General features: G+C 37.3%; 1 protein-coding gene across 2 annotated transcripts; it reads right to left on the bottom strand.

Annotated features, from left to right (window-relative positions):
• Positions 1 to 1,280: 1,280 nt before the first annotated feature.
• On the bottom strand, positions 1,281 to 15,270 carry LOC107655772 (leucine-rich repeats and immunoglobulin-like domains protein 2). Of its 2 annotated transcripts, none has more exons than XM_016443350.1 (18): positions 14,686 to 15,270; positions 13,787 to 13,861; positions 13,450 to 13,584; positions 13,083 to 13,223; positions 12,734 to 12,877; positions 12,326 to 12,469; positions 12,009 to 12,152; positions 10,854 to 10,934; positions 10,695 to 10,766; positions 9,819 to 9,887; positions 9,482 to 9,645; positions 9,032 to 9,343; positions 6,683 to 6,964; positions 6,140 to 6,583; positions 5,091 to 5,243; positions 4,637 to 4,777; positions 2,683 to 2,949; positions 1,281 to 1,477 (listed from the first exon to the last, which is right to left on the bottom strand). In XM_016443350.1, the coding sequence occupies exons 1-18, from the start codon at positions 14,865 to 14,867 to the stop codon at positions 1,290 to 1,292; spliced, it is 3,138 nt and encodes a 1,045-aa protein (XP_016298836.1). In that variant the 5' UTR covers positions 14,868 to 15,270; the 3' UTR covers positions 1,281 to 1,289. The 2 variants fall into 2 exon arrangements, with proteins under 2 accessions (XP_016298836.1, XP_016298835.1); XM_016443349.1 differs by lacking the exon at positions 2,683 to 2,949 and adding an exon at positions 4,167 to 4,433.
• Between the last annotated feature and the right edge of the window lie 1,152 nt (positions 15,271 to 16,422).

Here is a 16,422-nt window from a genome sequence, read left to right on the forward strand (position 1 = left end):
GCCAAAACAATAAAAATGACTAGGCATGACTATTCCTAACTGTCAAAATTATTCTCAAACCTCAAATTAAGACGATGATCTGAACACCTATCTGAGGTTCACAACAAAAAAGGCAAAGAACTCGATAAGTCGAGACCAGTTTGATCCAGCAGTAACAACGGATTTCAAATGCAGCATATACACATTTTAAAGGTGAACCGAGTGATTTCTACACTACTAGGGCACCAAATGGAATTGCAAAAAATTTCAAATGCTCCCCCACTCTCCTATTGGTCAGTCAGAATGTGGCCCTGCCCCAAACACACCCCACTGGTGCTCAGTCATGCTGATCAATCAAATAAATTTGCAATTCTACTAGATGTGCATTTGCAAGAATGCAAATTGGGGGGGGGTGCAATTAAAATGGATATTCTGTCACAAAAATAACAATACTTAAGCTTAATATGGGAAAGAAGTGTAAAAAAAAAATTAGCATATCATGATTCATATAAGGCTGTCCCGGCCAGATTGTTAAAGGTGCAACATATCCGGTTTTTCTTACTGTCTGTTATAGTGCCTTAAAACAGAAAGAGAAATTAAGGAATGTGTTTAGATTTGTAAGAAGCACTACACAAAAAAAAAAAAGCATTATTAATGACAAATAACAGTAACTCCGGCACACAATAACAGTGGAAACAACAGAGCCGTCGTCAACTCTATTAACATATTATTGGTCATCAGTCCATACTGCTTGCCAATAGGAATAAGAAATGCAATACAGGTAATTGGCTCTCTGACGTCACTCAGAGAACATCACTGCCCTCTTTTGGCAGTCCAATCTTCACAGTCAGTATTCGTACAGGTTTTGTACCAGAGCAAAAGCAAGTTATAGGGGAGTCTGGGTCAAGCTTTGGCATATGCAAACAGGTTCAACACTCTTAAGTAGGCGGGAAAACCAAACATGGCATAATTCATACGTCACATGTTACGGTAGGACTAGTGGAGCTCTTGGAAATGGTTACATTCAGGGCTCAAACCAGTCCGGTTAGCTGAGGAATGGTGAAGGCAGGAATTCTGTCTCTTGTTTGAAAGAGTTTTCCACAAAACACGCACATCCCAGTGAGCTACAAAGGAAGATGGTGGGGAGGGACAGGAGAGGCAGTGTAAACATTGAAGAGAGAGGCATTTCATTTGGCAGACAATGAGGCTTCTCAAAGGAGGTAGTGGGCTGAGGGCACTGGGAGGTGCCTGAAGGACAAAGTGGTGATGTTTAGGGTCAAAAGGAGTTGGGAAGACAGGGCTGGCTGGATTTATGTGGGCGCAGAGGCGCTTTCCTGTGGGTTAGTCCTGTATGAGCCTTCCTCCAGTGCCCCCCTCCTCTCCTCTCGGCCGTCCCCAGCGGACAGACCCATCGGGGGCTCGTGTACAGTCACTGAGCCCTGGGTGAGGATAGAAGAGTGGGTTTCTTCCCCTTCCCAAAATGACCTGCCTGGGACATCTGAGACAAGAAAAATAGAGACCGTGAAATAAGTGCATGCACTAGATCAGTTCCAAACCCTACTGAGCGGACTCTCTCTGTTTACCGTATACATAGGCAAGTAAAATTAGCAAAAATCTACTTTGACACACTCTTCATGACGAGCAAACATGTTAATACTCACTCATGCATGCCACACAACTAGTGTTCATTATGTGAAGCAGATAGAAAAAATGTTTAAAACCACAACAGATTCTACAGGGTTCCCACATTTTCTGACCAATGAATTTCTGATTTCTCTGCAACTTTTCCGATAATCCATGAAGACCAAAGAAGTATTTTCATAAATACTTGTATAGAGATTGCAAAGATTAATTTCCAGCCAAAGAAATACTTGAGCACTGATCATAACTACAAACATGTACAATACCATTTAAATGTTTAGGGTCAGCGTGACTTTTTTTATTTTATTTTTTTTAAATAACCACTTTTATTCAGTAATGATGCATTAAATGTGACTTTTTACATTGTTACAAAAAATTGTTCTTTTGAAATTTCTATTTAAAGAATCCTAAAAAGATCTGTTTCTACAAAAATATTAAGCAGTTTTTTCAGTGCCATATTAGAATGCATATGAGAATTAATTCTAAAGGATCATGGGATACTGAAAACTAGAGTAATAACTGCTGAAAATTCAATTTTGCTATCACAGTAATAAATTATATAAATTGTAACAATATTTCACAATATTACTTAATATATATAATATTATTTTTTTTATCAAATAAATGCAGCCTTGGTGAGAATAAGGGTTTTCAAAAACATCTTACTGACCACAAACTTTATCAATTTAAAATCTAAATATATTTAATTAATATTTGTATATACAAATTATACAATATTATAGAAAATATATACATTTAAATATGAATGAAATATTTACATTTAAAATGGACATTTTTCTTAACACTGCCTGCGATCTAGGATGGCATTTTCTGATTTAGCTTGTCACACTGCATTCTGGAATTGCCTCATGCACAAATGATACTAGATTTGGGACAAAACATCTTATAACACAAAGTATCTTAATTTTAACTTATTAGAATAACTCCTAAAAAGGTCGACTAGGTGAGCAGATCACTGAATTTAATAAAGCAATGGTGAAAAGAATATTAATAGGAAATTAGACTGAAATGAGGTACATAAGAATATGTGGTTCATCTCACCAGTGCTATAGTGTTGTGACGCTGGTAGTCGTGGTTCATGGTTGGTGAGGAACACAGAGGCATTCTGCTGACTTATAAAACTCTCCAGTACCGTGTCTGCGTGCTGATCCCGCTCTTGATGGCTGCTCTGGTGTCCATCCCGAGAGATCTGAGACACAAGTGGGTCGTCCTCTGTCAGGTAGGCGTATGGACAGTACTCACGCGTGCGCGAGTAGATGTTGGCGTTGTCGTAGCAATCTGAGCAGATGACCAGAGGGCCTGGTCCACCTAAAAACACAAACAAAAATCAACCCATTAGCTGATTAATAAGGTCAACTGGTGAGAAAAACAGCCCACTTTGCAATCACATGTGGGTGAGTAAATGACAGAATGTTCATTATTATGCAAATCAAAGTCAAAGTCACTTTTATTGTCACATCACCACAGCACATGTGCCTTGGTGAGTGAAATTCTTGGGAGCGTGCTCCACACAACACGGCTGCCATGCTCGGCGCCATCTTGACTGTTAAAGTCAGTCGTATTAAAAATATTTTAGGCTATGGCATGACACCCATATCTGTTACTTAAATAAACACAGGTTTTTATGTATAGTTAATAGACTACATTATTAGGCTACTTTGACCATCGCCCACTATAGATCAACTAACATTATCTATAAAGGTGAGAATCGAGATATTTCATGATATAGTTAATGTGTTTTGTAATGTTTCGAATAAAAAGGAAAATAAATAAAACATGAGTGCTATTGTGGCTGCTGTGTCACATGACAACCCCCCCCCCCACTATTGTTACAAAAAATTGTTCTTTTGAAATTTCTATTTAAAGAATCCTAAAAAGATCTGTTTCTACAAAAATATTAAGCAGTTTTTTCAGTGCCATATTAGAATGCATATGAGAATTAATTCTAAAGGATCATGGGATACTGAAAACTAGAGTAATAACTGCTGAAAATTCAATTTTGCTATCACAGTAATAAATTATATAAATTGTAACAATATTTCACAATATTACTTAATATATATAATATTATTTTTTTTATCAAATAAATGCAGCCTTGGTGAGAATAAGGGTTTTCAAAAACATCTTACTGACCACAAACTTTATCAATTTAAAATCTAAATATATTTAATTAATATTTGTATATACAAATTATACAATATTATAGAAAATATATACATTTAAATATGAATGAAATATTTACATTTAAAATGGACATTTTTCTTAACACTGCCTGCGATCTAGGATGGCATTTTCTGATTTAGCTTGTCACACTGCATTCTGGAATTGCCTCATGCACAAATGATACTAGATTTGGGACAAAACATCTTATAACACAAAGTATCTTAATTTTAACTTATTAGAATAACTCCTAAAAAGGTCGACTAGGTGAGCAGATCACTGAATTTAATAAAGCAATGGTGAAAAGAATATTAATAGGAAATTAGACTGAAATGAGGTACATAAGAATATGTGGTTCATCTCACCAGTGCTATAGTGTTGTGACGCTGGTAGTCGTGGTTCATGGTTGGTGAGGAACACAGAGGCATTCTGCTGACTTATAAAACTCTCCAGTACCGTGTCTGCGTGCTGATCCCGCTCTTGATGGCTGCTCTGGTGTCCATCCCGAGAGATCTGAGACACAAGTGGGTCGTCCTCTGTCAGGTAGGCGTATGGACAGTACTCACGCGTGCGCGAGTAGATGTTGGCGTTGTCGTAGCAGTCTGAGCAGATGACTAGAGGGCCTGGCCCACCTAAAAAAAAAAAAAACACAAATGAAGGTCAAGATGGTCGACTAGTCATCCAACAACCCATTAGCCGATCAATGAGGTCAACTGGTGAGACAAACAGCCCACTTTGCAATGAATGACATGAGGGCGAGTAAATGACAGAATATTCCTTTTTAAGCAAATTAAATAATATAAATGTATGGGATAAATTTAAAACTTAACATTACCATTAGGGACATTTGCCTGTCCCTCTCTGGGTTCACTCCGGTGGAAGCTGCTACGTTCAGCAAAGAAAGAGCCCACACGACTACCCAGCATTCCATTAGCATCTGGATCAACATCACTGCTCACTTCACCGTAACACACTCCTGTTGAAACACATCACAACATGACAGCATTATACATCCAAACTACACGACTTGTCATATTTATAGCCTTTCTGAATAAACGTTCTCACTAGAGCAGGGGTGTCCAAACTCGGTCCTGGAGGGCCGGTGTCCTGCAGAGTTTAGCTCCAACTTGCCTCAACACACCTGCCGGGAAGTTTCTAGTATGCCTAGTAAGAGCTTGATTAGCTGGTTCAGGTGTGTTTAATTGGAGTTGGAGCTAAACTCTGCGGGACACCGGCCCTCCAGGACTGAGCTTGGGCACCCCTGCGCTAGAGGAACACGGTGACAATACCGTCGGTGCCTTTGTGGACGTAACCGTTAGCATGAGATGGCATAAGCTGCTGGTGGCTTCCATTCTCTGAGTTACTGTAGCCCTCCTGAGGCTCTGACAGCGTACCCTGAGATGAGAGGTAACTGGGAATGTCTGCTGGTAGGTTCATCTCATCTGGAATACACCAACAAAGAGATTTATACATTAAAATTCATGTCATTTGTGTGCATAGTTTTCAAATTATTTCATTATTGATCCATGCTCAAACCGTTAGAATGGCTATTTTAAATACTAGGTAGGGCTGTTGCATTTTTTACATAATATAATATAACTACAATCACCGTGTAGTTTAAAATCATATACTGGTATTCAAAAAAGGGAATTTTGATGGAAAAATATTATTATGGATAATATTCATATTTATTACTATAATACTATATTGAAGCAGTCTGGGTTAAAAGACCACTTAAACCGTATCATAATTAAAGAGGACCAAAAAGAGGAATATTTTAAATATAAAAAAAAAAAAAAAAATCCTAGTAAATAGCATTTATTTAAATTACATTATATTTCATTCAAATATAATTCATTTAAAATAAAATATATTATATTTTATAAAGATAGTATTTATGTTAATCTACTCTGCAATTTTTGTTAAACACCAAATTATTTTATAGGTTTATAAAAAAATAATAAAAAAGTAAAAACAAACACAATTTCTTATATAATACTTTAAAATGTAACTAATTGTACTACATCGTTACCGTTTATGAAAAGTTATATGTTAAATAGTGTTGCATTACTTTAAAAGCATAATTTCCTAATTGTGATTATTTGAGAAAACTGCAACTATGGTGTACTTTAAAATCCAATCATATATTGCCATTCTAAAAAAGGGGGAAAGAAAATTACCAAAATTTCATAAAAGCCCTACTACAAAACATTATTTTCTATTAATATTGTCTATTAACTAGACATTATATAACAATCAAAAACAAATGTATTATTTTATGTAGTTTATACTATTTTTCATTTTAATTAAACTAATACAAGCAAAATTGTGCACTGACCTGTGTTTGTTATGCTGTAGTCTTCACTCTTTCTCCTCATGTGATAAATTACCATGACCCACACAAGCGAGGTGCCAACAACGCAGCAGACGACCACCATCACTACAATGCCAACTGTTGTCCATCCGTCCTGACTGTATATGCTGGTCACCGGGTCACAGTTGGCCGAGGGTGAGACGCTGAGGTAGATATGACCACGCTCTGTGCCGAGCGTGTTGGACATGATGCACATGTATTTCCCTGCATCAGCAGGGCTGGCATCTACGATTATGAGGAGCTGATTGGCTGCGGCGAAGAAGTGGCGTTCCGTCAGCACCAATGGAGCGTCGTCTTTGGTCCAATTGAGACGGGGGGCAGGACTACCACGTGCTATGCACTGGAGGACAGCAGTCTCACCTCGGGCAACGTTACGGTCCTCTAGAGGGCGCTGGAAGGATGGGGTTTCTGTCAAACAGACCAGAGGCAATTCATTTTTAAACAACTATCAAATGTAAATAATTCAAAAGAAAATTTTGGCCATTAGACCGTAGTAAAAAACTATACCTAGCACAGTAAGAGTGGCATTGGCTGACAGGCTGCCCGCCTCGTTTTTGGCCGTACAGCTATAAACGCCCATATCATGTGTCTTCACATTAGCAATGAAAAAAGTGTCATCGTCTGGCATGACATGCATCCTTCTTTCACGGGCGGCAGGGAAATTGATACCGCCGTCTTTCTGCCAGGCAATCTGTGGTGTCGGGTGTCCCTCTGCAGCACACTCCAACCTCGCGACCGTACCGGTGCGGATGGTCAGGTCCATGGGTGTCTTCAGGAAGGTGGGGAGCTCTGGAAAAAATTAATTCATTCATATTTTCACTGCTTTACACAGGTAATTCCAGAAAGGCCTGAAAAATCCAGACTTTCTTTCATGTACAATAGTAATTCCACTATTATAGTAATTATTCTAAAAGTACAATGGAGTACAACATACATACCATGGTATATGAATATGGTACCATAAATGTAATAAATATAATACAATACACATAACATTTATTATTTACAATTCTCTACTTGTAATGCTACAACAGAATTGACATTTTGGCATTTAAATATGCCAAAAGAAGATATAAAAGAAGATCATTTGAAGAATGTAGGTAACCAAACAGTTGCTGGTCCCCATTGACTTTGATAGTAAAAAAAATAAAAATAAATACTATGCAAGTCACTGGAGACCAGCAACTGTTTGGTTACCCACATTCTTCAAAATATCTTCTTTTGTGTTCAGCACAAGAAAGAAATTAATACAGGTTTGGGACAACATGAGTGAGTAAATAATGACAGAATTTTAATTTTTGGGTGAACTATCCCTTTAATGTTAATAAAACAAAACACAAAGAGAAAAATCACTCAATGCTCTTGACTGAAGAACTTTAATGCAGTTGCTTTAATAAGAATAAATGTATAATTTATACAGTGAAGTACATATAGGGTTTTATTTTTGTATTTGTTCATTCAATTGCTTGAATGCTGCTGCTAAATACACCTACTGTACCTGAAAAATAAAGAACTGTTTGTTTTATTTGTATATTATGTGTGTTTGTAATGGTATCTTTGTTCTTATTTTTTTATATTTAAAGATAAAATAATGACAAAGATTTTATCTCCGCCCACTTAGGCCTAAATATTTGCTATTCTTTTTTATTTTATTACCTTGTAAGGATTTGTTTTCAAAATAGGCAAATTAGTTTGCCTAACATTACTTCTATTAATATTAGTATTTATTATCCATTCATCAAGTGGTCTGGGTTTAAAAAAAATTTAAAAACTGTAAATAGAAATGTGACCTAAACCTTATCACAATTAAAGTGCTTTTTAAAAATTGTTTATTTTAATAACTAAAATAAACTGTAAAATAAACAAATATTTACATTTTAATAACATTTAAATAATATAATATTAAATAATAAAATAAGTATTTTTTTATGGTACCATTCATCTTATTCTACCTTGTACAATAGTTATTAAACCCTTTAATTTATGTAAGAAAACTGCCTAAACAAAAGCATAAAATGCTAATGTTATATAACACTAATATTAACATCATTTTCTACTTATGAAATGTGACAACCGAATTCATTCTCTGATTAAATGGCTAGTACAAAAACAAACAACCCATTGGCCAATCAAACCCTAAACAGCAACATGTGCACTTACAGTGTTTGCTTTGTGAATCAAGTTTCTGTTATTGTTATATTCTATTATTAGGTTACAAATCCGCTCCTCCATCAGTATCATGAACTGATATAAACAGAATAATTAAATTGCTGAGGTTGGCATCCCAGAGGGCTGCTATGTTTGTTCAACAGACAAGGAAGATTAAACTGACAGAGCTCTGAAAACAACCATGGAGAAATGAGGGTAAATAAGGGGAAGGAAAAAACAAATGGCAAACTGCTTATCAAAGCATTGGAGAGATCATAGCGCTTTAGCAATACGCCAATCCAAAATTCTTGCAGATGATCACATAATCGACACTTCAAATGAACAATCTGACACCAGCAAACACTCTGAATTCTGTAACTACATCAAAATCGCTCAATGAGGTCAGCGAAAGATCACTTCTGGGTATGAAGACTTGCACAACTAAAACATGCTAAAATATGAACTATTAATAATATGCTTCCATAGACATTAGAGAGTGCTCATTAAATTGTATTTCCAATTCACAAACAAAGGATGAATCAACTATAACTGCTATGTTTTTTTTTTCTGTCAACAGATCATCCATCTAATTGCACTAATCTCCAAAAAATACGCTTTTGCCTTATAGAAAACATTTTTTGAATAAGATCTATGACGAAATCTGTTTATGTAACATAATGTAACAATCAATTTTGATGAAGCACTAACCATTAACAGTGAGCTTGGCCAGAGTGGAGTAGTTGGACCCAAAATGGTTGGAGACCACACACTGGTACTGGCCCTCATCTGTGAAATTGACATTGAGCAGGTGGAGTACGGTGGTGTAGAGGAGGCGGTGATCCTGGTACCGAGCGTAGTTCTGCACCTGAGCTTCATACAGCACCTCTCCGTCTTTGCGCCAGGTGGTGCTCATAGGAGAATCACTGCTACTGAACGCAGAACAGTTCAGAGTGACGTTGGTCCTGCGCAAGGCCACGGCGGTCTTGGGATGAGCACTGATCTGGGATTTAGGGAAGTCATCTGTGAGTGAGACAATAAAGAGATCTCATTGCAAGAAAGAGCTTAGATTTAAAGTTTCATAAAATTGCTTTTTTATTAGCACAAGACACAAAACAGAGAAGGTCGCCTTGGACATTTTGTTACTGTAAGGTCACTCACTGCAGACAAAATCCTCGGGTTTAATAGCAAGCACACTAGATCCTGCCAGGAAGGCAGGATAAGCACAGACGGCAGTGCAGGATTGCTGGAACTGACTGTCAATCAACCACTGGCCCAACCACTGCAGCTGACAGTCACACAGAAGGCTGCTGGTGTTCAAATCACTGAGGAAGACAACAATACAAGCATTATTGAGAATACACCTGAACTACACTATTCTAATATACAAACACTGTCTGTACAGACAAAGATGCAACAAACATATATTATGTAAAATGCAAAGATACAGAAAATACATGAAATACATACAGTCTGTAGAAAGTAAAGAATGACTTACAGTGTTTTAAGTTTTAAATGAGTGAAAGCATCAGGATGAATAGACATGATGCCATTCTTACTCAGGTCCCTGCAGAACAAATTCAAAAAGATTATTTATAACGGAAAAACATAAAGCAAAAACTCTTTGTGTGTGCTGAATAATGGAATGGACTGGATTTTACTGTAGTCATATTGTCTTTACACAAATACAAATAAGAACAATATAACAGCATAACCTTATAAATCTATGAATCTATAACCTAGAGTATTTCATAGAGTCAGAGTTAAAAAGGGTTTAAAACAGGAGTTTTTTCTGTTGTATTTTATAGTTTTGATGCTCAATTTCACTTGAATCAAGTAAACATTTAGCTCTTAGGTGGAACTATGGAAGCCTATTTCTGCCTAAGAGTTAAAAAAAAAAAACTTTATCTCGCAATTGTGAATTTATTTCTTACAGAAGAATACGGAACAAAAGATCTGTTGCTTTGAATGTTGTGATATGACTTCATATCTCATAAACCCTCAGTATTTTGAAAACTTCATGTCTCATTTTTACTGGGTGGAGTAATATAAAAACTCTTCCAGATATTATTATTTTATTTCTATTAGATTTCCATGATCGATCATCGTTTAAATTAACGATCAATTAATCGATTAATCGTTAACCTTAATGCTGCAAAATGCAGCCCGGCATGACAGGATGTGCAAAAGTTACTCAAAATTATCGACAATTAATCGATCATCGATTAATCGCTGACATCCCTAATTTCTATATTTTTATGGAAGTCTGTTCCTGTCCTTGACTACAAAACAAACAGGTTGTGAAAGTTTATAATGCGGAATAAAGTCATTTTCTGAGTTATAATAGAGATATAAGGCTAAAAGAGAGACTCACAAATGCTCCAGCTCCATCAGACCCTCGAACGCTCTCTTAGTGATGGTCCTGATTTTATTATTCTGTAAAACTCTGGAAAACACACACATATGCGCATGTCAAGCCACACTTTACATCTCTGAGTCAGATCAAACAGCTCGTATCCATCAACAAACTTACAGCGAATTCAGCCTCTTCAAACCCACAAACATGCCAACGAAGTCCTCGATGGCAAGAGATATCTCATTATTACGGATGTCCCTGGAACGAACAAACATCAAAAGAGACCCATCAGAATATTTTCAAACTGCCGCTGTGTAGAACATGCTTTCTGTTATTAATCTAAAATGTCAAGAGCTGGTTTATTTGGGTGATTGTACATCTACAGAGACTTGAGTTTTAGGTAGGGATGTAACGATTAACTGCGAGCCGGCTGAAAATCGATTCAAATAGTCTAATTTTGTTAAAAAAATAGTAATAATCGTGAATCGAATCGAATCGTGAAATCAAAATCGTGAATCGAATCGTGAGTTGAGTGAATCGTTACATCCCTAGTTTTAGGGCTCTAGGCAGCTCAGCGCCATTGTATGCTTTTCATGTATAATAGAAGGTATTGTATGGACAGGCTGGTATGTGGGAGTATTTTGAGCTTGTTTTCACACACTGCTGACTGTAAAAGGCTGAAATCCCTTTTACAACTGTGCCAAAGGGACGTGGCGGAGGTTATGAGAAGTGGGCATGTTTGAATGTGCTCTTTTTCAGTTGGGGTAAGCTGAAATGAAACTAAACTAGGAAGGATTCATATAGGGCTTAAACTACAGGGATAGACTATATCTGTTTGCAATTAGGGGCTCTTTTTATTTTACAGAGATAGAGCTCAGTGCTACTTCTATTTTCATCAAGATCATTTGGTAACACAAACACACGTGTTCTTTAACTGAGCGCAAATACAGGCATGTTTGAAAATAAGAAAAAAAATACAGAAAAATCAGTACCGTATGCCATCATTTACCAGCAAAACTGTTAACTAACTAATAACTATTACTTGCTATAACTCTAATACTTCCACCTATTACTGCAACTTAAGAAACATGTAATATTTATAATTTTATTGTGAAATACTGTATATATTTATTTATTTATTTATTTATTTTATAGTGGTATGAGTGAAAATATTGGCAGGGCAAGTTAAATTCTGAATTACTGTCCTGACTGGCACAGCAGAAAAAAATCTTTAATGCATTTTATACATAAGCTTAAGGCTTTTTATATAGTGCTACCAAAAAAATTATCTGCATAAAATGAGAGACAGAAGGGAAATGTTGATTATCTTACAATGTGCGGACATTAGCCAGGCTGCTGAACACTCCTTCTCCCAGGTGTGAGACTTGATTGTCACCCAAGTTGAGACTCTGCAGGAGACTGAGACCAGAAAACACCCAATCCTCCAGACGACTCAAGTGATTGAAGGACAAATCCCTGGAATCAAAACACACACATACGCATTACCTGAGAGCTAACAATCAAATACACCTCATCAAACACCTCAAGAAAAAAAAAACAAAGACAGATCATCCATTTCTAGAAAAAAACGAAAAATTTCAGTATTGTATATAGGATTAAACGTTAAGGTCAGGGCCGAAGTCACTCACAGCTCCTCCAGGCGATGGCAAAACTCCCAGGCATCGGCTCGGATGAGTCCAATATTGTTCTGATTTACCTGCAGAATCCTGAGCATGTGCAGGCCATACAACCAGCCCTTATTCAGCTCTGTCAGATTATTATACTCCAACTCTCTGGCAGAGAACAGAGCACACGTCAGCCATAAATCACTACTTTGATTCATGTGAAATAGAAACTTAAATTATACATTTTTGCTCTAAGATGATTTTCTCCCCCAGAGGAACCACCACTTCACACATTTTTGCCACATTGCTTAATGCAAGCAGTAAATTATTGTAAAAATGTCTTTAAAATAATTAAAATGTTTTTTTGTTTTTGGAAAACAGCAATTTTTAGCTACATATATTTCCTATTTAACACTGGAAGCATTGACTCACAGTTCCTCCATGTTTTCCAAACCAAAGAGAGCTCCATCCATCAGCTTTGTGATGCCGTTGCGCTGCATCTTTAATGATTTAAGAGCCTTTAGTTCTTTGAAAATGAGACTTTCCACAACACGAATCCTGTTGCGCCTCAACTCTCTGAAAAGTGACAAAACATGAAGAGGGGCACATTACAATGAGAAAATCCAAACTACTGTCCTAACCACCAGAGAGAGACAAGACAACAAGGGAAATTAACTCCCCACTTGATAATATCAGGTGCATTTAGCACGCAGTAATCCTGTCAGACACAATCTAATTGAGCACTGCAATAACATCCTATTCATTAGCCATGAATACGCACAAGACTTGGAGCTGAGAGAGGGTGAAGACTTTATCAGGCAGCACAGAGAGTCTGTTCTGGTTTATCTTCAACACCAGAAGGGAGCTGATGTTTCCGAAACAACCGGGCTCCAAGGAACTTATCTTGTTTTTGCTCAGGTTGCTGTCGTGATGGAGAGAGGAAACAGACAAATATCCATGAGCCCCAAAAGTAATCAGAAACACCAAGAAAAACATCCATTATTCAATGACAAAAAGAGCAAAGCAACAATTGATATTTAACTCAAGGGAAAAGTATAACTTCTTCAGAAATCTCTCTTAATCTACCTAGAATTTGAACAGTCTTATGAAAGTGCACAATTCAGACATGCCTGAGTACAAAAACTCACAGATATTTCAGCTGCGTGGGAGGGAATGATCCGGCCTTAAGCTCAGATATAGAATTAGAGCTCAAATCTAGACTTTCCAGAGATGAATATGGCAACAGCTGCTCCGCCACGACTTCAGAGATTCGGTTATGAACACTGAAAATGAACAGCAGATCGTTATAGTACCATATCAACATACATGATTTACTCTTAATGAAAAGTAAAATAGTAAACAATCATGTAATCCACATGAACACTTCAGTCAACTACGTAACACTACATAAGCAACTGGAGCAATTTCACCAGCTATAAGCAGCAGTGAAGCCTGAAAAAGAATGAAACGCAGAGGGAAACTTACAGTGACAGCACTGTGATGTTGGATGAGACATCTCCAAGAAAAGGCACCGCTGTAAGTTCATTCTGATTCATAGACCTAAATTCACAGAGAAAATGTATTAAAACCTGAAAAAGAAGTCTCAAAAAAGAAACAACTTTACAGACCAATACAGTCTATTATAAACCCAAAAACTGAGGAAAATGACTAAAGGAATAGCAAAAGGCTTATCTAGTTGCACTCACTTACAAAAAAAAAAAATGGTAGCAAGTGCATAACCCAATTTTTAAGACTGGAGGAGCAAGTGTCAAGTCTATCATTTGTACTCACACTACTGTATATTTAAAAACAGATTTAAAAACAACAAAGTTACTAAACTAGAAATAGTATAGAACATAAAGTCATTCATACGTTAACTTTAAAAGATTTCACAGGGAAAAAAACACCGCTGCACCACAACATTGCTGTACATTTTAGAAATATACTAAAAGGTCTTTGACTTACTAAAAAATTAATGTTCATCAATGAGAGAGCAGAAGGCAAGTGGAAGAGTTTTGATCATGTTGGTAATTTAGAGACCTTAGAAATTCATGTATCAAACAGTAGGCTGTAGAGGGACGGTGATGCCTCTGCTCCAATCAGTGCAAGATACTTTCTAGTTACTAAAAAACAATTTACAGTATAAATAAATAAATATTACGCTATTTTAGAGGAACATTTTTTTATTTCTACAAGGAATCATTTGACATGTCAAGGTAATGCCAAAACAAAACATTTCATATATAGTAACTAGAATTGCACCAAACTAACAAATGTGAACTAATCAGCTGGCAGTTGTGCGTCAGTATTGTGCACATGTGCAGAACCTGCAAAGAGCTGGAGGCTGATCACCAGAGCATGTAAACATCTTCTCTATTACTCACGCATGGGTGATCCAGGCTGGAGCTTCCAGAGCTGCAGCAGTCAGTCTCTTCCTATTGCAATCCAGCAATTGTGCTGCACCTGGACCACCAGAACACGTACAGGGAGAAGGGCAAGTGTCCAGGCCCGCGACACTCACTATGAGCAGGAACAGGGCCTGGGGGATGGGCCAGCCCTCCGCCATTTTGAGCTTCTTGAGCGCAAATGATCAGTCTAAATTATGACATTAATGAGACACAGAGACTAATCTGTGTTTTAAAATATACACAAGATTTTATATGCATTCGAATAAAGTTGAAAAACACTGCAAGGCTCTGGTGAAATCAATCCGGAGCCATCACTTGGCTCTCTCAGTTCGTCCCTTCGAAATTCCCTTCTTCTTCTTCCGCCTTGCAATCTCTGCAGCTTCAAGAATTCCCAAACGGAGCGTCAAACAAGCTTCAAGACGCGGAAATATAGTTTAGGTATTCCGAAAGATTTCATGTCCTATATAAAATTGTTTGTTTACACTTGAGAGAAAAATAGAATATAACTAAAAATCTCCTTTCCAAACATTGTTCCTCGACTTTTTTCCCAAGGAAAAACAAAAGCGCCTTCTTCCGTTGACACGTGATCCACCCCTCTGTCACGTGCTGCTAGAGGCCTCGCATCATTGGCCAGTCGACTAATCCGTCAAACTTTACTTTTTTCACTGTTTATGTTTTATGAATGTTATATTTTAAAGTGTATATTATGACAGCTTTTCAATTGTATTGCATCTCTTTATTTACTTTTTTAATTATCAAGTAGCTAGATTTTTTTTTATTTTGAGCTTGTTCCCTACCCAAAACTTTAGCCCCTGTAATACATTTATTTAAAGGGATGGTTCACCCAAACATGAAAATGTGATGTTTATCTGCTTACCCCCAGGGCATCCAAGATTTTTAAGTCCAGCCGTTGCAGTCTATCAGTCATATAATGCATGGCAATGGTAACAAAATCTATGAGAGTAAAAAAAACATTCACAGACAAATCCAAATTAAACCCTGCGGCTCGTGACGACACATTGATGTCCTAAGACACGAAACGTTCAGTTTGTGCGAGAAACCGAACAGTATTTATATCATATTTTATCTCTAATACACCACTATGTCCAACTGCTTTGAGCACGTGCACGGCATCCGATGCGCGAGGTGTGTGTACGCGCTCTGGCGTAGTTTACGTTAATGGGTGTGTTGATATCCAGCCGAAGAGCAATCAACCATAACTTCAGGCGAGCAGGCTCAGAAGTTGGGAATACGTGGAAAGTCACCACTCCCGAATGAGTTCGCGCAAGAGAACGTAATCTTTTAGTTTTAAGTCGGTTTGAACAATCCGGATAAGCGCAAGTAAGTACCATTTTGATTAGCCGTCGTACCTACAATGACTGTGCACTGTGTAAACAATGAGTGACGTATACGCGCGAGAGATCACTTCCGGCGCTTACGTAAACTACGCCAGAGCACGTACACACCTCACGCACCGGATACCGTGCACGCACCCAAAGACAGTTGGACATAGTGCTGTATTAGAGGTAAAAAATGATATAAATACTGTTCGGTTTCTGGCACAAACCGATCGTTTCGTGTCTTAGGACATCAATGTGTCGTCATGAGCCGCAGGGTTTAATTTGGATTTGTCTGTGCATGTTTTTTTTACTCTCATAGATTTTGTTACCATTGCCATGCATTATACGATTGATAGACTGCAACGGCTGGACT

Source organism: Sinocyclocheilus anshuiensis, unplaced genomic scaffold (genome assembly GCF_001515605.1).
Source record: "Sinocyclocheilus anshuiensis isolate Anshui unplaced genomic scaffold, SAMN03320099.WGS_v1.1 scaffold1575, whole genome shotgun sequence".
Lineage (NCBI taxonomy): Eukaryota > Metazoa > Chordata > Actinopteri > Cypriniformes > Cyprinidae > Sinocyclocheilus > Sinocyclocheilus anshuiensis.